Source organism: Phaethon aethereus, assembly GCF_964289735.1.
Source record: "Phaethon aethereus genome assembly, chromosome: 7".
Classification (NCBI taxonomy): domain Eukaryota; kingdom Metazoa; phylum Chordata; class Aves; order Phaethontiformes; family Phaethontidae; genus Phaethon; species Phaethon aethereus.
Window position 1 is genome coordinate 11637455 of NC_138583.1, and position 22103 is coordinate 11659557.

Sequence of the window (22103 nt, forward strand, 5' to 3'; positions counted from 1 at the left end):
TCCAACCTCAGTCTGTGGCACTGTCTAATTACTGTAAGTAAGCAGAGCAGGCAGGGACAACATCATAGTTATGCACATCCCTGAAAAAGAAAGGTATGTTTGGGAGCTGCTAGGGAAACAAGATGCGTTGTTACAAGGAGAATGGTTGACGTTATTTTTAGATATATTGGAGAGGAGTAAAGAAACTGAAAAGCAGAGAGCTGATAGATGACTTCCGTAGAGAAATGTACTGGCTGTGGTTGTTGGAAGGAGATGGTAAGGTAGCCTGGTGATGTGAGGAGGAGGCTGGAAATAGGGAGTCATATTACGAAGTTGCTAAACTATGGGTGATAAAAAAAGTGGTGTGGACCACTTAGATATAAGGTGGAGGAGGGTGATGAAGGCGGGGAAAAAAAGGGACTGAGAAAGACTTGTTGGGGGTAGCTGAGGAGGGAGGAAGTCTACACAAGACCACAGCTGACAGAGCCGTGGGTCATCAGCAGGAGAGTTCACCATTTCAATGACTTCAGAAATAAGAGGTGACAGCACCAATTGCTCCCACTCCCTGGGCTGCCTGCCTTGATGCTCTGTGGGAATCGTGGGGTCCTGTGAACATCCTCATTTTGGATGAACACTCTTTCTCTCACCCAACTACTAGGATCTGCTTTTCTTTGACCCGGTAGCACCTGTAAAAAGATTGTGTTTGGATGGGAAACCCATGGTTGTGCAACAAGTAGTGGGTTCTCTCCTTTGTCCAGTGCTGATCTCTGCCTTACATCTCCTTGCTGATACTAATTCAACTCTGAAGTGGCAATTTGTGATTTAGTCACCCTTTTTTATTCTAAGAGGAAAGTGGGCAAGCAACAGTTGCTGATTGACCAAAGGCACGTGCTGTGGTTTTGTACAGGTAGTAATTGATTTTTTTTTTTTTTTTGGTCCCTTGTATTTACTTGTCAATTAGGATATCAATTGCCATGTACTTTCAGTACGCACATAAAAGTGAACCGCCTCCAAGAGCTGGCTCTCTGTAAGGCAGCTGATGTACAGCCGGTGTTGGAGGGGAGGGAACAGCAGGGGTTGCTTCTCTTCTCCGAAGGTAGCGCTTGGCTTCCTGGGAGGCCCTGCGCAGCAGGGTGGTTTCAGAGTGCTGCTGCCTGTGCTTCCTCCGCAGTGCTAGAAGGCAGGCAGGCAGAGCTTTCCTCTCCCCTCTTAATATAAGAACTAGTGTTGTCAGAAGTCCTGTTCCCTCTGCCTCAGGAGAGCTTGGGCCTGGGTGAACCTTGTGACTGCAGGTTTCTGCAACACTAGACTATGTAGTGGCGGGAGACTTTTCTTCTTCACGCTGGCAGGCAGAGGGAACTGCTCAGTTAACAGAGTGAGTGGTGCAGTAGGATGCAGAGGAATGGCCATGCCTGTGTTGAAGCAGGAAGCAGTAATGAGCTGCACAAGGGCCCTGTGCCCCTGCAGTGCCTGCAGCTGCTGAGCAGCCACTTTGGTACATCATAACAAGTGACTGGAAAACACATAGATGAGACTTCACCCCCATCTCTAGCTCCCTGTCCTGAGTGTGCTCCTGGGACATAGTTGTGTTCTTGGCAGTAAGTTTTACCCTGCTGCTGCTGTGTTGGCTGTGACATAAGGCTTGACAATTTATGCCTGATTCAAAAACGAGTTAGATGATGCTGGAAAGCTTCTTGTCTCATCAAAATAAAAAGCTGTATTAAAACCTTTTAGCTATGATCAAGTACTACTCATCCAAGCAGGTTACCAAAAAGGGATGTGTGCTTTATGCTGTCCCTTTATTTGGCTGGGAGACAACATGATGGTGAAAATAATAATCCTTTTGTCAGAGCATAGAATTGGGGTGGCAGGGTACTTACCATGGGATCCAGAACCAAACTTAGTCTAATGTTCCTGAAACTCAGTAGCATCCTTTTAAATCAGGCTGGTTGCCTTGAGCTTTTTCTCTCATTGAAACAGTGAAGCTAATTCAGTCTTTTGAAACCTAATGAACTTGGAAAGTACTGCAGTTGACGGCAGCAAAGATTGTCTCCTGTCCATTTCTATAGCTCAAGACATTAAGCTGATATGCAGTAACCATCACCTAAAGTATTTTAATGCTTTTATGAATGCTTGTTTCTGTGGCAAGAATCGAGTGCAGCTAAATATTGCTGGCACTGTTTATTGTATTCTCCGTTTGCATAAGGCAGGTCAGTGCTGCATGAGATATGATAAATGCACTTATGCCACAGTATATGCAGAGGTAGAAAACAAAATTAACATAGAAATGTAAGTGGTAAATGACAGGGTTTCCATTTTCATTGTGTATCATAGATTGTGGCATAATAGTTGCATGAAAATTCCATCAAAGAATGTAAAACACCCAATAAAATAAAAATATGTAAGAACAAAATTATCTGTTATGGCTGTTCTTTTTGACAGTTTCTCCTTTGAGTGCTGGTATTAGCATCCCATTCATAAAAGTGCTACGGCAGATCATTTTTCTATTTTCTGTTTGTTTCCTCAATAGTGGCTTATTAAAATACAGTAGCAGTGAGAGAGACAGCGTTTGGACTAGAAAAAGATAATTATTCAAAACCATTGGGTTAAAAGTAGTAATAGCATTGAGGTTATATTACATTATTTTATTTTATTCTATTCTAATTTTTTAAACTAATAGGTGAACACATTTCCATTTCAAGTAGAATTTTTAAAATACTGGAACTAGACTGGAATTAACTTCTGTAATTTCTAAACACTGGAATTAATTTCTCTAAACATGTTGGCTCAACATATGTTTCTATTGAATTACTTTTCCTGTTGCCTGCACTGTCAGATAATAAATGTTCAAAAGGTACTAAATCATTATAAATTGCTAAATAGATTATACTTATTTGCACAATTCTGCTGCTTTTCTTCAACAAGGCCCCTCAAATAAAAAACTATTACAGAGAGTTCTTAAATCGATGCACATTAAATAGGTGCATTATCAACAATGAATGCAAGTTTCTGTAATGGCAGCTTTAAACCAGGTTAAGAATCTGATTTCACAGAAAACAAATACTTTGTTGGAACTAGCTGACAAGTTAAATACTTTTTACACTCTAAATAGCAATCAATTAATCTTTGTAGAGTGTTTGGAAAGGACTGAAGTATTATATAAGCTTCTTCTGCAAGTAGCCTGCACTGAAATTCAAATCACAGCTTTGTAACTCAGAAAGAAGAAACAGTGAATGTTAGAATCAATTGACTTCATCGTATTTGCGGGTGAGAGAACACATCATGCATACCCTCAACAGCAAATGACTTGCTAAGACAAACAACTTCTGTCATAGAATTATTTTTGTTTCCTAGTAGCTACCTGATGAACCGCGCTAGCAGCAGGGGTGTGCTTGGTGGAAACCTTCACTCTACCCATGGTACAGTTGGAGTCAGTCAGCTAGAGCAGAGGAGTAACCTGTTCTCCAAAAGGGGACCATTCTGCTTGTCCTAGAAGGTAAAAATTAATGTGTGAGACTATACAGGAAACAGGAATGTGTGTGCATTGTTTGAACTGAGTAGATGGAAGTGTGTGTGTTGGGGGGCTGGTGTTTGTTTCTTTTTTGTTGTTTGTTTTTTTTTTTTTCCTTGAAGAACCCCTTGGCTGCACCCTCTGGCTGCTGTCTTAAGAGCTCTAGTAGCTCTTACCTTGGTTCACAAATAGCAGACCAGCTGCCTCTGATACGGAGTTGGAAATAACCACTGCTGCTGATAAAATGAAAACTTGGGAACCTGTGCTCTACACACACACGTGTACATGTGTCTGAAAATTCAGTCTGTTTGATAGCTGTTAACTTTACGCAGGTGTCATAGGCTATTGTCGCTCAGTCTAGCTTTTTGCCAGTGGCACAGATGACTTTGAACATTGTTTAAAACATGAAATAGAGGCACACTCAAAAATCATGTAAAGCCAGAAAATCCCTAAAAGCAGATGAAATACCTTTGTGAAGTAACAAGTTGGGTCAAGGATGGAGGGGAGAAAACTCTGTTACTGTCGTGCGTGTTGGTTTGGTGAATTCAGTATGTTTTAATCGTGTAAGGCAACTGCTCAGGTTGGTGCTGGGCCGTGGGGGTCTGCCAGCGCACCTGCCAGGCTAATGAGTTACCCAGCCCAGGTGACTACTTAATTATGGATGATGGGACCAGCCTCTGGGGGGGGTAGCCAAGCCAGCTGCCTGTGGTTAACTGGTTAAAGGCCAGGGTTTGGTCCCAGCTGGCCCATATCTATCTCCTTTGCATCACTCCCTAAATACTTCACATACCTTCACCCTTGTGGAGGACTGTGGCTAGATCTCTGACCTGCAGTGGGTCTCTGTGGGGCATTGCTGGCTGTTTTTGCTCATCCCTGCTGTAGGGAGGACAAGAGTTATGGAGTTTAGCTATGGTGAAGGAGGCTGCTACGGAAGGCTCAGGAGGGAAGGGGGGCTGCAGGCTTCCAACTGCAGGCACTTCTAACAGGCAGGTAAGAGACCTGGCTGGTGGGAACTAGGTGCCTCATCCTGCCCTTGGGGGGAAGGGAACACTGTCCTTTGAATTATTATCAGAGCTTCTGAGGGCTCCAAGGCCTAGAGGAAAACTCACTGTGTGGCTGGGGATTTCTGATGCCAACTACTGGCAAAAGCTGCTTAGGATGTAAAATACTGCCTCTTGCGGTGCAAGCGCAGTGAGGTTTGTCTGGAAAAGGTGAGGAAACCTTTGAATGAAAGACGGTAGAGAAATGCATGTTTTGTTTAAAACAAAACCAAAACCACAATAACACCAAACAAACCCTTTAAAAATCCCTTGTCCTTGCCTGGGTGGAGGTGAAGCCTGCCTTTTGCCAGGCTGCAGCCATCATCCCCAGGCGAGGCCTGCTGGGAGGGACAGGCACTGGACCGCTGCTCTTCCCATGTCCTGTGGACAAGATTGCAGGTCTCAGAGCTTTGATCAGTACCTGTCATACAACCTTGCTCTGCTGATGAAAATATGGACCATTAAATCACACACAAAAAATCTCCACAGATGAGGGTGATTTTGCATGTATCTTTCTGCCTTCTTCTTGGGTAGTAAATGTTACTGAACGGAATAAGTTCAACATGAAGCTTTAAATGGCAAAAAGCATTCAAGATTTCTGTTAGCTCTGATCAAAAAGGTTGGGATGCTTTTTTGTTCCCTTCGGCCATTTAGTAGTTCTGCAAAGTCAAATTGTGTAGCAATAGGAGTCTTGATTTGATGGACTCTACTGATTAAAAAATAATTATTGAAAGTTGTTCTTCACGTTTATGCAGAACAAGGACAGAAATTAAGCAGGTACATTTTCTTAATCAGCAGTGTAAGGTATCAGGAAACAGTATGAAGACTGAAATAGAAATTCAGTATGCTAGCAAGAAGGAAACGGATGAATGTTGCCTCTTTTTTAATTCTTGCGGGGTTTTTTTAAACTGTTGAAACCACTTCTCATTTTAGATACTTCTCAACTCTTATTTCAGACTGTGCTTTTCTTAATGCCATTATTTAAAATGTAGCCTATTCCCCAAAAGGAAAAATTATTCAGGAAAAAGAATATTTTAGAGATTTATTAGCTTTGATTGAAAATGTTTCACAGAGTTCTTCAAAGTTTTCAATTATTAATAAGCGCACCAGGCGGTTCCTTTGTGATATTTAAGTGATGCAGTCATTAATGGCAAATGGAGATCTAATTTGTTTAGAGGGGAAAACAATTGTAGTCATCACTGAAAGATGTTGCATGAAACACCGAAATATGATTTCTGTTGCAGAAATCTTTACTTCCTATTCAATAGCCCATAAATTCTGGTACTCTCATAAAGGAGTGCAGAGAAACTCTCTGGCCATGTTGTGCCCAGCCAGCTTTATGTTCTCCCCGCTTCAGGATGGAGGGTGTGCTCGGACTTTCACAAGTGAAGAAGCTCTGCGTAAGAGCTCAGCTTGGCTCTCGATTATTTCCCTTGAATTGACATTAGACACTATCAGTACAATGGGTTTGTTTCACTAGTGTTTTAAGTGACGGCATTTCAGTTGGCCTTGCAGTGGGATAACATTGGCTGAAGGTAATGCGCTCACAGATTTCGCCCTGTACCTGCAGTGCTACCCGGGGTAGAGGAAAAAGTGGAGGTCAATGTTAGAAGGTGCATGAAAACATACTCCTGGTATTCTTTGTCTGGGGCTTGGCTGTGCCACAGAGGAGACCTCAGTTCTTCTCTCTAGTCTCCCAAAATGACTTTGCCCAGGTTGCGAGGTTACTTCTGTAGTGACGCCTTAGGTAATCTTGCTGGGGTTTCCAGTAAAGCTCCCGTATCTGTAGTAAGTCAATCCCACAGGAGAGGCCGTCAAGTAAATCTGAACAGTCACTGTGTGCTGGCCAGGACTTTGCAAGGGTAAACTTAATTAGTAAAAAGCAAAACACATTTGAAGAAAGAGTATGTTTCTCCGCATTTGAGGAAAGAGTATCTTTTGCCAAATGAGTGTCTCCACTGCTGTGGATAAAATAAAGAGGGTAAAATAAAATTGTCTGATACAGAACACAATAAAATGATCATACGTAATTCCCTGTGACTAGAAATAAATGTTTAACAAACTGCTTCCAATAGGCTTGTTAAGGGTGAAATATTTATTACTATATATTAATTACAGGGTTTAAGCAGTACTTAAGTAATTTAAAGGGATTGGCTTTGTCTTGCTTTCAAGAATTTTATGTGATTAAATCATTCTTCATTGGTTGGACTTTGTGCTAGAGTGGTTTGCACAAACATATTCTTACCTAAACAGTGTTTGCAATGTTGATTATGTTGTGTAGGAAGAATAGTGGACAGTTTTCTTCATGAATTCATGGCCCAAGCAAAATCAAATTCCATCAGAATTAATGTTTTTGCATGTGGAGTGAAACACAATAGCTCTTCAAATCTAGAAAAATCTTATTAATATGGTAAAGTTATATGTTACTCCTGGGGTATTGGTCTCTGACACTAACAATCAGTTCTGAAGAAGTCTGTGTATAATTTTTTTGGGGGTGCCATATATGAGAGAAATACGTATACATAAAGTACACCATTTAAGTCTTCTTCCTTCCCCTGAGCAGCTTAAGATATCAAAAGAACCATAAATATTTTGCACCTTTACATCTTAAATACTGTTTTGTGCCAGCATATTTTGCACAAAATTACTTTGAGGGAAATCTGTGGTTTATCAGAACTTCAAACTTTTGTTGGCAAAACTCTACTGTCTTAGAGTTGATAAACAGCTGAAGCTTCGTGTTGCTTTGGGACTCTTCATTGCAACAACCTACTGCCTATTCAGAAGGAAAGGTAAACAGAAATAAAGCAACTTAATCTCTGATGATTCTAAACGGTTCCTAGTTACACTCTTATCTAATTAACTTCTCCTGTGATGTGCTCATTTAGTAGATACCTGGTCATACGTGACCATGTTTATTTAATGTACTCTGCAATATTTATACCACAATACACCCTTCTCATTATAAAACAGACATTCTTTAATTTATTTACACACACATTCTCAAGCTCTTGCTTAGACAAAATTCTACAGGCTTCAGGAAAATATATCTGAGTATGCACATCAGTATATGACTACACATAAACACTTCTGCAGGGAGTGTCAGGAAAAAAATTCTAATATTTTTCCTTCTCTTCATTATCACTGTTCTAATATTTACATGCATTCAAAAAATTAGGGACATGCTACATGAATTATGAGTTTTTTTCTTTTTTTTTCTTAGGCCTTTGTCACAGCCCTCAGGCCCCTCATGAGATTTATCAGTAAAATTGTATTTTTTGTAGTGAGCACAATATTGTGCAGATCATGAGCTCAACAGATTTATGCAGAAGTTTGTAACTTTGTGGTACCTGTCTCTGTAACAAAGCCCAAAGGGAAGTAAAGAGAGATCTCTGCAGCATATTCCGTTCCCCAAAATTAATTCCAAAACCTATGACACAGACGACTAATTTGAAATGTTTCTGGCTGTACTTTATACAACCTTGGTGGATGCCTTCCTGGGTACATTTACATACACATGTGTAGGTGAGCAAATATTTATGTCTGAGTAGTGCCTGTGTGTGGGTGCAGAACCCCAGCTTTTTTTAAAACTGCCTTACAAAATTGATCAAAACTGAAAGTTGTAGCAAGTAAATGACCACATTTCAAATTAATTTGAAATTAGTAATGCATCTTGTCTCTCACTTGGATGAGCTTATACTGAGTTATGAGTCTTGTAAATGTGTGCCTTTACAGAGCAGAAGAATCCTGCGTGTATTCTCTTGGGCTCTTTTCCACTCATAACACAGGTGGCCATTGATAGGGAATGTTCTCAATATTTTAAAGAAAAATGCCTTAAAATAACCAAAAGAAATCTGGACAGCTTAAAGCAACTGTTAAAAACAGGAGTATCACCTTGTTCCCTCTCTTTTAAGCTGAAAAAAGAAATTATTTAAGGAAAGAGTTTACTGGAATAAAGCACTTCCCTGCAGTAATTGTGGAGTGCCATGCAGCTGGTTGTACAGCACTTTCTACTGGAGAACTGAAAAATGTTTTATGGAACACAAGATCTCTGTGACTCAAAGCTGTCCTCTTCATTTCAGGAGATGGAGACGTGATTTCCTACAGACTGCCAAGTGAATTTGTCACAGACTTTCTCTTAGTATGTAAAAATGATGCATAGAAGTTCCTAGTGCTGCCATGTTTAATATCATGTTACTGGATGACCAATATCCAAAATGACAGGAAGGAAATTTAACGATGAATAGTCATGTTGATATTTTTTATTTAAAAAAACCTCAGCTATTAAAATAATTCAACTTTTTTCCTCTAATGAAGTTTAAACTCTTTTCTGAGAATTGTGCTGATATCAGCTGTACGTTGCTTTATTTTTCCAAGTACATGATCAGAAGTGCACTCATAGGAAGTTGATGATTACTATTGTACAGTCACTTTAAAACAAGCAAAACGTATCTGAGAATAAAATGGATCTTTTCAACTCTTCTTGAGTATTTGTATGGAGGGATTTCCTTCCCATGCATCACTTCCATCTCCACACAAGAGCTCCTAGGCCTTTGCAGGTTCTTTTGATCAGGCTGGCCACCATGAATGTGTACATCTCTTCTAGCAATAGCTGTGTCACTTTTGCATTAGGCTTCTGAGAATAAGCTACTTGAAAATTAAGTGGCTGCTGTCTTTAATATGATAATGTATCGGATAAACACCTGCAACTCTTGTAAGGGGGGATGTCTTGTTGCAATGTATGCGTTGTGCAACCACGGGGAGTGATGGCCAAGAGCAAAATCTTCTTCTTTGCTGAGAGTGTAAAGATCATGTCAGTAGCATGTTGGATAATGCCAGCTTGCTCCTTTCAAAATGTGCTCCTCGTATGAGGAAGAAGCTTCATCTCTCTTGTTTGAAACCAAACACCAAAAAAGTACGTAAATTAGGAGCCCAGAGATCCTACAGTCTATACTCAATAGAGATCTGAATTGCTCTGTGGAGATGCCTCTCTCCATCAGAGGTAGCCTAGGGCAAGCCGGTTCCTAAGCTAAGTGCTTCAATAAAGTGTCTGCCATTAAATGTGACAAACTCAGTCTTTGGAGGTGTGTTCTGCAAGGGGGACTGGACTGGGTGCCACACAACTGTGCTGCTGTGCAGCCTGTGCTTGGTGCAGTTGTTTTCATCTTTTTTTAATGTATCCAGTGTTGTTAATTTGTTCCTTGATAGCTAATGATTTTTTAGTTTTCTTCCCTTTTTGAAAAAATTACTAGAAAAATTGACAATTTTTCTTGAGCCCTTTGCAAAACACAAGGAAACGCACGATAGAGCTTAATCATGTTATAAGAGATTGTTACTGTAAAAGGAAAACTATTTTAGTTATATTGTGTTATCGTGCCATTAGTACCGTTTGACTGCCAACTGTGCAGCAGCGGGGCTCCAATCAACAGGAGCCTTTGTGTGTTTTCCATTGCAAATAGTGCCAAGGATAGGAGGGAGAGAGGCTCTTAGTGGTATGTTTTTTTCAGTGATTAAAAATACTTGAGATCCATTTCAGTGATCAGAAATCTGTCTTAATGAGACAATTAGTCAAACCATAAAAGCTGCACAGCAATTTAGTTGGTGCTACTACTGGAGTAATTTGCTGCTGCTGTTTTCTTCCTCCTGATTTGACTTTAGTCTGGATGAAAGTCATTGTAGCGAGGACTTGCAGGCTAGGTTCAGTTCTCAAATGGCCATGATTATCTGTGGGGCATATAATGTCCTTAAAAATGAGGGCAACTTTGAGGAAAAAAGTGGTTATTTAACATATAAAAAAATGAAATGCCTTGGACAAAGTGGCTACTACAGTGCCTTCAAATATCCAGCTGCCTGCCAGTGCCATGGCAACTAATCGCAGGTAGTGTTTGGGGGACGGGTACCAAACTGAAAAGGCTACTTCAAATTTGTATTTATTTTTCCCTTCTGTAACAAAAGTACAATAACCGGGCCTGAGATCTCTTTATGCGTTCTAGTGAGCTGTGTTCAAAATGTCTGATGGAGCTTTTTTTTTTATCTTGCTGGAAGATATCTCACTGTCATATTAAAAATATTTTCTCATCTGTCTCTGGTCTTTCACACTTTGGTCATAATGCTACTCTAAAGCAAAGTCAGAGCAGTTGTTCTCAACCCATACTTGTCTTGAAGTTTGCTTCATTTACAGTTCTCTTTCAGAGCTGAAGTCTTGTGTTCCTCAGAGCTTGTTTGCATTTATTTCAGCTAAAGTTGATCTATTAAGGCTTAATATCTTCCTACAAAACTGCTGTCGTTCTAACCTGCAGGTATGTCAGAAATGTCCTCATGGTGATGTTACAGAGGGCATTGAACACAGTAAAACTAAAACTTCTTCTCAAAAACTAAACTAGTCACACTGGCGAGTTTGTCTGCCTGGGGCATTTCCGTTGATGTTCGTTGATGTTTGTAATGCAAGTAAATTGCCTGACAGAAAACCAGGGTAAAAGAGAATGTGTCCCTGTAAATCGGTAAGCATTTAACACTGCTTTTCTGGCTTCTTCACAAAGTAGATCCAACTTGCCTTCACCTCCTAAAGGAAAAAAACATGACTTACAAAGTATATGCAAGTAAATTTATTCTTATTTTACATTTCTACTCCTTATCCTAGCACCTATATTCCTGTGCATTCTCCTTCACAGTACTTGGACTCAGCTTGGCTCTGCCCTGGTTAGCTGTATAATCTGAGATTGATTCCACTTTGATCTGGAGTTGAAACGGAGCAAAAAGTAAATGCAACAGTGCAGGTGGTTCAGCAGACAGTAGAATGGCTTATGGGCCAGTATGTCACTGTGTAGGATTGGGATACAAAAGACGTATTTTGTCGGAAGAAATTTCCAACCGGAACCTCCTAGTTCCTGGCCTGTCTGCCTTCCTTGCAGGAAGGTGAAACCAGCCAAGCTGTGGTGCTGGAGATACCACTATCCTTGGTCAGTTTTCTGCTTTTGCTCCACAACTCCCCAGCCCTAGAGAGGCTGTTGAATAGCGGGGAGGTGAGAAGCAGTGGCTTTCAGCCTTTCTCTGGAAGCCACTTGCACAAGACATGAGAAATCTTGAGCCCTGAACTCCTTGTCTCACCTGCAGCAAAAATCATTTAAAAAAATTACTCTCTGTGAGGCACTGAAACTTTTTTTTTTGCTGGGGGGAGGTGGGTAATCCAAAAAAACCCCGAAGAAACTAAGGCCCAAGCAAAGAAAAATATTTGCTATTTTGAAAGCAAAAGGATAATTTTTTATTATATCTCTATGGATGAGACCTCGCAGGTTTTCTTGTGATTGTGTGCTGGTGCGTGCAGGAAGGCTCTGACCAGTGCTCTGCCAAGCATGGCCTTAACTCCCAAACCAGCCTGTCTTCCTGACTGTGCCCTTCAAACTGCCTCAAATATAAAGAAGTGCAGAGCTTGAAAGTATTAATGTTGACGGAACCTGGACTGTTTATGCCCTAGGAGTCACTCATTTCAAAATGTAAGTGTTTTCAATGAGAGACTGCAATGAATAAAACTTTGTACTTAGCAATATCCAGGTCATTGATGTTGTAGTGAAATACAGTCTCCCCGCTGACCACCAGCTCTACAGCGTTCCACATACATATGGTATCTCTTCCAGAATAAGCTGATGTCCGTCTACCTGCAGGACAGCTGGAAAAGGGCAAAGCAGCAGTGACCAGTACTGTATTTGTTTGGTTCCCTGTGAACTCTGAGCATATCTAAGTCTTGGCGTTTGTGAGGGCAAGGAGCAAGTAACGGTGTTAATGTAGTTAAGTGCTGTAAAAAAACTCCCCACAAATCCTATCGGCTTTAATCTCTGGCTTCACTATTATTACATTAATGGATCTCCTTTGAATGAAGCCTCCACCCTCGGTCACTTCTAGCAGTAAAAGGCAAGAAATTCATTCTGTATTTGTATTTGCTATTAACTGGCACAGCAGCTGTAAGAAATGCAATGTATTTATTTGTAAGTACCACTGAATAAGACTAATTCAAAAGAAGTCTCCAATAAACATTAAGATGGTGTATAGAACAGCTGGAACATTAAGTGAACAACCCTGATAACCCAATTGTTCATTGACGCATAATTCATTTCACTTCTGCTGAAAGAGTAATTCCTCAGGATGTTAAAGACTTGAGATTTTGTGAAGCTGAGAATCAAAACAGAAGGGACAAAATCCTCTCTCGACCTGCATCTTGTTTAGATGAATTAGGTGCTTTTTGGGTTTATTATGGTACATTGTATAGTGTTGTTGTAAATTAACAAGAACTGGGGAAATAAGAGGACTGGCTGATAATGCAATTACAGCCATGCAGAAATGCCACGTGATTCTGCCTGGGCTGCCATAGATTTAATTTTTTTTAATTCATCTTACTCCCTTGACTTGTTTTATGAGGCGAAAGCAGATTTGTGTATAGTCAAACAAAAACTCTTTTCAGGTTTTAACAGGTTAAGTGTCAAGGCTGAGATGGCATACTGACCAGTATACATCAGGTATTTCGGTCTATCTTTTAAAGGTAAAGGCAGGTAGAAGTACCAGTTCCGCTGTAGCTGTATGACTTCAAAGGGTTGGCATTTCCTCACCGAAACAGGCATGGCTCAAACATTTAACCCAGCTGTGTCCACCAGCAGCTGTTTGCAGCATTTTAATTTAACTTATTGAAAAACTACTGGTTCATAAAGTGGCAGGCTTTCTGCTTCTGCTGGTTTTTTGTCATCCTCATCAGACAGCTCTCCTTGCTTTCTAGGAAATTCTAATGGCAGTCTATTTAATTCTCAGTTACAAAATGGATGAAAGAGATGAAATCTCTGCACTTCTAGCTTTAAATTCATCCTAAAGAGGGACAGCTGGCCATGACATGCACTAGTTTCCCTAGGTTGAGGCCTGGTCTCTCTTGGTCCATGTTGGGTACGTTGCAATGATCTAACCACCCCAGTAAGAGAATTAGCATGAGTTGCCAGTAGCCTATATATTGTATTGACTCATGCTCTTTGTAAGCTTCCAGTGTCAACCAAATACTGATTTGGCTGCGACTGAGTTAATCTTTCCTTTTTATTGCACCCATGTGATCTCAAGCCTTTATAATCACTAAATTTGACTTGTATGTCTATGATCTAATGTATTCAATTTGATTTATCTTGCAACTTTAGATGGACTTTGCTAGGCAGAAATTTTTATTATGTACCCTCTTATAGATGGAAGGCATTAGAATGGAGGAAAACTTAAGACATTTCACGGCTCAAGCCGTTTCACAGAATCATTAAGGTTGGAAAAGACCTTTAAGATCATCATTCCAACCATCAACCCAACACCACCATGCCCACTAAACCATGTCCCAAAGTGCCACATCTACAGGTTTTTTGAATTCTTCCAGTGATGATGACTCTGCTCAGTCCCTAATAAACAGAAAATAGACTATAGCAATCCTTCATTTATGACAAATCTGAACAAAATAACTATGCTGCTTTAAACATTTCTGTTTTCTGGATGTCATTGCACCTTTGAGTATGGGTGGTAAACGTCTCCAGTGGTACGTAAGTCTGTAATGCCCTGAAGCACTGCTGCACTGGTGGATCTGCTGGGAGGCCATTTTAAGGCCTGCAGCATCACTCCCGGCAGTGCAGCCCAGTCAGTTCAGAACTGGGGCTGCCAGGCAGCTCACACTGCACCGCTCACGCTCTGGGGTACCTGCCACCTGTGTTATCTTAATTACTGGGAATTACAGGTGAGCTGTAAGCAACAGAAGTTACTTTGTGTGCCAGGTACTTGGCTTTATAGCTAAATTCGAGCATAAACTCGTAAATCAAAGCTGTTTTTAATGAGGTTTGTGTAATTGGAAAAGGAACACATACACACAGCATAACAGAAGCTGCTTTTAGCGAACACAAAAGATGGAAGTGTTTGTGCTTTCTGAGCCGTAGTTACGGACCAGGTCTTTCCTTGGCCGCGCACATAACGCAGGTGCTGGAACCTCCCCTTGCCGCCCGCCAGCTGTGCGACATCCAGACCCTTCACTACAGGGCGACTGGACACAAGCCACGGCGAGGCGAGCTTGCCGTGCCTCGGCGCCGGGCTGCCGGCTCTCCTCTCGGCTGCGTCTCCCCGCCTTCGGGGGAAAAGCGGAGCTGGAAGGCAGCCTCCCCGCCCTCCCGGGGCCGAGCTCTCGTGGCCGGCGGCCGCCACCCTCCCGCCCCGGCCGGCAGGGCGGGACGCGCCATGCTGCCGGCCGGCACGTGCCGCTCGCTAACTGGCGCGCGCCTCGTCCCGCCGGGCGGAGCGAGCGCCGCGGCCGTTGGGAGCCGTTAGCGGTGCTGTCCCGCCGGGCGGGGCGCGCGCCGCGGCCGTTGGGAGCTGTTAGTGGTGCTGTCCCGCCGGGCGGGGCGCGCGCCGCGGCCGTTGAGAGCCGTTAGCTGTACTGTCCCGCCTCCTCGCCCGTGAGGGGCCGGGGCGGCCGGCGGGGTCTCGTACCGCCGAGGCGCAGGTGGGTCGCGGGCCGGGGGCTGCCCGGCAGAGAGCGGCAGCAGGGTCTTTCCTCCGGTAGTTTTTATTTGCGGTGCGGAGCTCCGTTTGCGGGTAAACTGAATTCGTGGTACCAGCGTGCACTTCAGGTTTTATGTATTAATATAGACAGACAAATACATTTCAATAGAGCACAAAACAACAAACAAAATGCGCTATAAATAGACATTTACATTTGTCATAAATCTATACTATTTTATAAAAATAAAAGTATCACTAAAATAATTTTTTGTCTTCCACAACTTATACGCCAGAAGAAGTTCAACTGTGTTGTCACAACCATGTTCTGCTTAATCACAGATGGCACAGGGGCTTTGACAACACTCAGAGGAGTGTTTTGAAAGCAAGTTTCACCATGAATACAGAAGTTCACAAGAATTGGCTTTTGAATTGCTACGGCTCACTACTCTGTGTGTGGGGGTGTACACCTACAGAGGCAGTGAAACAATTACCTTCTTAAAATTCTCTTGCAGGGGGCTTCTATGTCCCAGGTCCCACCAAGAGGTCTCATTAAACCATTGCCGCTTGTTACCTTCATGTAATTACACTTAGTCTGTCAATCAAGATTTTGTCCCTTTTTACAATGAACAATCTATTCCATAGTTTTCTGGCTGGAAGCATTTTAAAAGCTTCACATTTGATTCTGTAAGTGCATGTGTACCGACTGACTGTTTTTAAACTTCAGAAAAGAACTTAATTTTTATAATACAAATAATTTTAAATAAGTATCTAAGAAAACTACCTATATCCTGAAATCCTTAACAGATGCAGCTGTAACATGGGATCATACCACATAGGTGTAGGGGATTCTGTTAGCTGAGGAGCAGCACAGTCCTTTCTGAAGCTCCTGCTGACAAAGTGAGAAGTTTCTAATGCTGTGAGTCTTATCCATCTGTAATTTAATCAGGCAGGACTCTCCAATTTAAACATACCTGAACTGAGCTTTCAGTTTCTTGAACAAAGTCAGGTACTTTGCAGATACTGCTTTTAGCATGGGTGATGGCTAAGGTTAAGCATGTATGCAAACGCCTTCCTCTGGAGGGACTGAGTTCATTGAAGCTGCTCCTCTCGGGTATTCAGGCCGAATACTGAAACCAGATCAGTAATTATCTAAGATACGAGCATGGAATGGCTAGCTAAATAAATAGGAAGTATGGGTGGTCATTGGTGTCTTCCTCAAGTAAAAATGTGGTGTCAGTATTTTCCAGTGTTGTTGGAGAATCCAAAACACCTGTTATGGCAGCTGTAGACAAGGAAGGGGATCTTAACGATAAATTGGTATGGTTGTAGTTTTTGCCTGAATTCTCAGTGACTGTGTGTTGAGTACAGTGTCTGAGCTACTGTTAAAATTCCAGCCAAAAAAAATAAAATGAAAGCACAGGTAATATTTGCAAATAAATATCAGTACCTATGGAACTAGGAATAATACAAAATAATATTATATATTTCATTAGAAGGAAATTAACAATCAAATAATTATTCACAGCATTTTTATACAATTAAAATATGGTTATAATTTTAAATATACAGTTCTATGAAAAAATCTTGAGATTGCAGTGCTACATTTATGTTAGAAATGCAGAATGCTTTGGTAGTGGCATGAGACAACAAAGTAAAATTACAGGGAATGTTTCAAAGTAATTTTTGTAATTATAGTATAGGAACAATTTAAAGTCATATTTTGAACAGTATATTCATGAAGTGAACATTTGGTTTGACTATCAGTTTTCTTGATTTTTTTTTTAATTTATTTTTTTACATTTTAACTTTGGGGCAGCTTTTATGCCATAGTATTTTATATAATCAAAAATAGATTTCATCTTTGGTTTGAACCACAGCTCAAGGAGTAATGAAACATACATATTTTTAAATGAACGCATAATCTTTAGAAAAATGAGCCCAGCTCTCAATCGCTGTAAATCGATTGATTTGCTGCAACATAGCTGACTTGCTCCAATTGATTATCAGGCCCACTGTGCTTCCATGTATGGAGTTATGGATAGCCTTTATCCAGCAGACTGCTTAATTGCATGTATGCAACTCCAAAGAGGTAGTAAAATAAGCATGGACATACATAATCTACTGAATCTGTATCTAGAGTTCTTAGACAGAAACGTGTCTGCACTTATAGTTTGTTGTAGGAAGTTTATTCTCCTGCTTTTAGGCTTGAGAGTGCTTAAGCATGTGATTGTTCAGTCTACAAAGGAAGAAGAATGGTCTCCGCTTCTCCACAGCCAAGTAAGCAGTCCCTGGCCAGGCTTCCAAGAGTGCTCCAGCTTGCCTAGCAAAGGATCTGCACTGGAGTTAGTAAGTGTGTGCCTTTAGTCAGTGAGTAAGTTGTATTCTAACAATGATGGCTGAACTCCTCTATGCAAGGCAACGTATTTCAGCTTGAGGGAAGGTAACTGAAAATACCAGTCCTTGGAAGGGTTTGTAGGGAATGAAAGAGATAATGAGAAAACCCTCAGGATAACACTCAGAGAATATGGCAATTACCAGATACTCTGGTACAGATATTATTTTCCTGATTGAATTTACTGTATATTGCAGAATATGATGTCCTACATCTACTATTAAAAAATGTAAAATATAAGTCCCTCTCAAGTGGGATGATGCAAAGCTGATATGAGTACCAGTACTAGTATTTATAGCTCTAGCTTGGAGAATTCCTTGTATTGACAGTTTGCCTCTTCATTCTAGTTATTTATTGCTCTTTGATTTCGTGTGGTTGCATACGCTTTCCTGCTAGTCACAGTGACTAAATTCATTTCTGTGCAAACGAAAAAGGTCTGAAGTAGGATTGAATTGCACTTGTGCTTTGTCTCTCTGTCAGACCGGATTTTGCTCACTGCTAGAAAGAAATAATTAAGTCAGTTTGTTATGGACAAAATTCTCCCAGTTCTCTCTGACGGATCTTATCTCCAATATGCTGCGTTCAGAATGGGACTGTGCTTGAGGCCAGTGCAAACCAGAATAAAGGCTAAATTACTTCTGCAGCATTTTTGAATTGGGGGAACATGCAAACAGTAGTATAATCCTCCTAAACTCTGTTTGTGGAAATACACAGCAGCCACTCTTAAAAATACTCTGCTTTTCTTGCATAGGAAATAGCATGGTTGTATTAAATGCTCTTCATGCAAATTTTCAAGCTTTAATGGCATCAGCCTATTATGTACAATGTTACTCTCAACATTCCCAATGGAGGAAATGTCTTTTTTTTTTTTCCTTTACATGCAAATCTTGCAGGAATAGATGTGAATATTTTGGAACTACTTGCAGGGGATATTAATTAATTGGTATGCCTTAGTATTTAAGTTATGTCATACACAAACTTAATTTTTTAGGTGAGAAAACGGCCTAAGTTGATTATGATTAGAAATGATAGTGCAACACATACTCGTATTACTTCTTCCTTCATTTCAGCCAGTGAGACCAAACTTTTTTCGCTGACTCTCATGCAAGAAATGGTAGATTTAGTACTTACAAGGTTTTAACTGTTGGCAACAATGTAAAACAAATTACATTTGGCTCTACACTAATATATTACTAGTACTATCTTGCCTTTGAACAACTATGTCATTGTTTCTTCATCAGGTGAATTCAGGAGAGTAATTCCCCACAGCCTCTTAGAGTTTGCGGTCACCCTTCAGCTGTGTGGCTGCTTCTTGTTTAGCAAGTGGCTTTGCTATAGTAGAGTCGCATTTGCTGCACAGATCTCTCATTTCTAGGAGACTTTCTTCCACAGCTTTTGCAAACATGTCTGAGGAGGTTTCTTTACAGTCTTTAAAGCTTGAGATGCAGAATAATATATGCTCTGGCTGAGGGTTATAACATGCCCCATAACCATTGGGCACCACAGGCCCATAGCAGCAGAACATTTCCGTGGTAGTTGGAACCTGGTTGCAGGGAGAAGGTAAGGAGTAATCTCTGATTAATCAGGGCACCTGAAATCAGCTGGTTAGGAATGAGGAAAAGACAAACAAATGCTACAAATGCTGGTAATGTGGTGACTCCCCCTTGTAGAATATCACCTCCTTCAGAAGTCCAGACCTGGAGCTGGCACTTGGAAGGTAAAAGCTGATCTCAGTACAGAATTTTGTTGCTCTGTTTGTTTGCTAGTGTTTGAAAACCGGTATAATTTGAAGTGAATGTAATGCATTTTTTTGCTTGCTTTCTATAGATCTTAAACAGCTGTAAGCTTTGTTAGATAGATAGGGAATTTGTAGGGCTGTGTGTAATTCTGATACATAAAATTATGATAAATAATTATGATACATAAAACTTCATTAAGGTTTTTAATGTCTTAAGGTTATCTTAAGGTTATGTTAAGCTTGTAATGTGAAGACTGCATTCAATTATAGAAAGTAGTATTGTCCATTTCTAATAATTATTTTTAATTGTGATGCTGTATAAAAACATATTTTAATGTATCTAGGTGTTATATTTCTATATGCCTCAGTTAAATCACAGCATAATACAGGACTGAAACACTTTCTACTGCAGAAAATGAAAGATGTGTTAGAAATCTGTATCTTTCAGACTTTTTGTACATGGGCCTTCACAAATGACATTTGGCTTTTTAATGGTGTAGAACAAGCCATTAGTCCTGCTAATAGAGCCATAGAATTGTCAGATAAATTTGCTGTGCAACAGCCGAAGGCCATAAAGCTATTCAGAAACACTCTTTGCTCATGGATAGTTTTTTGGAGAATTTATGTAGTAGTATGTTGGTTTCATTCACTCATGTCTGAAAGCCTACAAACATTATGAGGAGATCAAATTACTTATAATATCATGCTATGGCATAAAATGTTAATAAGTCTCTTTTGCATAGTTCCAATCTGTGCAGTTGGGTTAGTGTTTCAGTAAATTAATTCCTACATAGATTTCTTCTTTCATTAGGACTGCTACTATATGCAATGAAACATTTAATTTATAGGCTGTATGCTATAAAGATATTTCCTTATTCCGAATATTAAATGTAGGAAATGCTGACGCTTGAGTATCTTAGTGTAACTGCAAATAACTGTAAATCTGTAAAATTCTCTAAATGTCTAAAATGCCTGTAAATCCAGGATGCATGCCTGCAGATGTTGCAGTCTTAACACAGAGTAGCTGAAGGCTCTCAAAGATTTCAAACACACATACTTTTAAGAGTAAAATTTCCTCATGGCTCTTGTTTCTCAGAGTGGCAGCCTGTCTGGCTTGTGGCTGTACTGCCACTGGCATAAAGAATTCCCACTAGATCTGTCACCTTAGGGGAAGGAGGAGAAGAAAGGGAATGGGAAGATACGTAGTTTGGAAAGTGAGGAAACACTGAGCCCTCATAAAAATTTTACTGAGTTTGTTTGTGTACATTTCCAGGAAGGGCTTTGGGATGTTGCAAGGGAACTGCTAACTTCAGTCAGTATTTACTGTGCTGATTTTCAGGAATGAACCAAAACTGGATTAAAAATCTGGAGAATTTTCCAGGCTTCTTGACAGTATCAGCTTCGTTTTTTTTTTTAATGCATCATTCTCACTGTGACCTACAACGTCTGGCAGAACGCAAATGAATTAGCCTTTGCTTAGCAAGACCGGTGAACAGAAGAAACTCACCTGGCTGGTCGAGAGGATGAATCTATTGCTTGTCAAATATGTCTCATCTGTAAATATCTCTGGCAGTTCCTTGAAGTGTTCCCGTGCCACCTCTCTGAGCCCTAGCAGGTGATTGTCTATTGCCATTCCAGTAATAGCCTGTGTACAACATGATAAGACACCAGCATTTAACTGAGTATGGAGACATTTTCTCGGCTGTTACTGCCTTGTTTTCTGGTCAGAGTTGATGAACTTGGTTTGAGTGATGTAATGCCTGTAACATTCAGATATTACTCTGAGTATGCACTTTGATGATCAGTAGCTAGAAATTCATATGATGCTCTGAAGATGTAAAAATTAGGAAGGAAATGGTCTTGAGATGTACTATGTGCTGATGTTGTCTGGTGTTCTGGGTGTTCGTCATCCCTCAGAGAGGAGTATCATGGGCTGGGCTTCCAAAGCTGCTGAGGGGAGTTTATGGAACACAAGAAATCTCAAAGTGTGTTTTGGAATTTCCTATGTGTCACTTGCATTATATTTCAACAGAAGAGGCTCCAAAACACCTACAAATTGGAACAAATTAATCTTTCATGCCTTGCTGCCTGCATCTTGCTCTGGCAGGTAAAGCATGTGTCATTCCATAGAATTTAGATCCAAAGATCTGGTAGATGTCTGCAACAGATTTAACAGTGATCACAGAATAACAACATAGATCCACTAGTGATCTTTCACAGATCTACTAGCACACCCCATCAACTCAGAAGACTGAGGTCAGGGACACGGATGCCTTCTCAATTTAATTCATTGCCCAAATATCCCAGTGCCCTCCCCGTCTCCCTGTGCTGGCGACACTGCAGTGTTGGATTATCTCAGGGCAGCCCTTAATTTAGCCCTAACTCTGACGAGGCAATTGGAAAGAGTAAGTGTAGGACAGCAGAGTTGGATGGTACGTAGTCCATTGACCATGAGTCTAGAATCAAATTAAACTGGACTTAACAAAGGAGAATAATGTGCCTTGACAAGCAGGAGACCGAGAGCAGTCTACTTGCCATCCTGCTTGCCTGTGTCTCTGCTCACCATAATCCCCAGTGAAGAACCAGACATGCTTTCCCCCAAACCCTGCTCCCAAATGTCTCCAGTTTTCTCTCCTGTCTCATGGTTACAGGTGAGGTGACCGGTAGCATGTGCAGTGCCTGAATGCGAGCAGCAGGGGCATGCTCACAGGAGCTGCTGCTGAGCCTGCAGTAAGCCTCTGCCATGAGCTTGCTATGCTTGGGTCTCTCTGCTCTATCCAGCTACCTAATGTTACAGACTTAAGGAATTTATTAGCTGTAAGATCTTTGCCCTGCTAGCAAATGTGTTTGAAGATGGATAACAGGATCAAAAGTCAGTACTGGGACATGGGCAGACAGGATAGTTACAGAGTTTCATTTCTTTAGGAAACCAAAGCAAAATTTTGGCAT

The 22103-nt window shown here is 40.8% G+C and overlaps 1 protein-coding gene across 1 annotated transcript in view; it reads right to left on the minus strand.

Moving 5' to 3' along the window:
• Positions 1 to 18689: 18689 nt before the first annotated feature.
• Positions 18690 to 22103, minus strand: part of CHAT (choline O-acetyltransferase) — a gene marked incomplete at its 3' end in the record, with an annotated part of 31171 nt that continues 27757 nt past the window's right edge. The window contains exons 13-14 of the mRNA XM_082002072.1: positions 20662 to 20799; positions 18690 to 18959 (exon numbers count right to left, since the gene is read on the minus strand). Coding sequence (XP_081858198.1) covers positions 18690 to 18959; positions 20662 to 20799 — 408 coding nt within the window. The remainder of the gene's footprint in view (positions 18960 to 20661; positions 20800 to 22103) is intronic.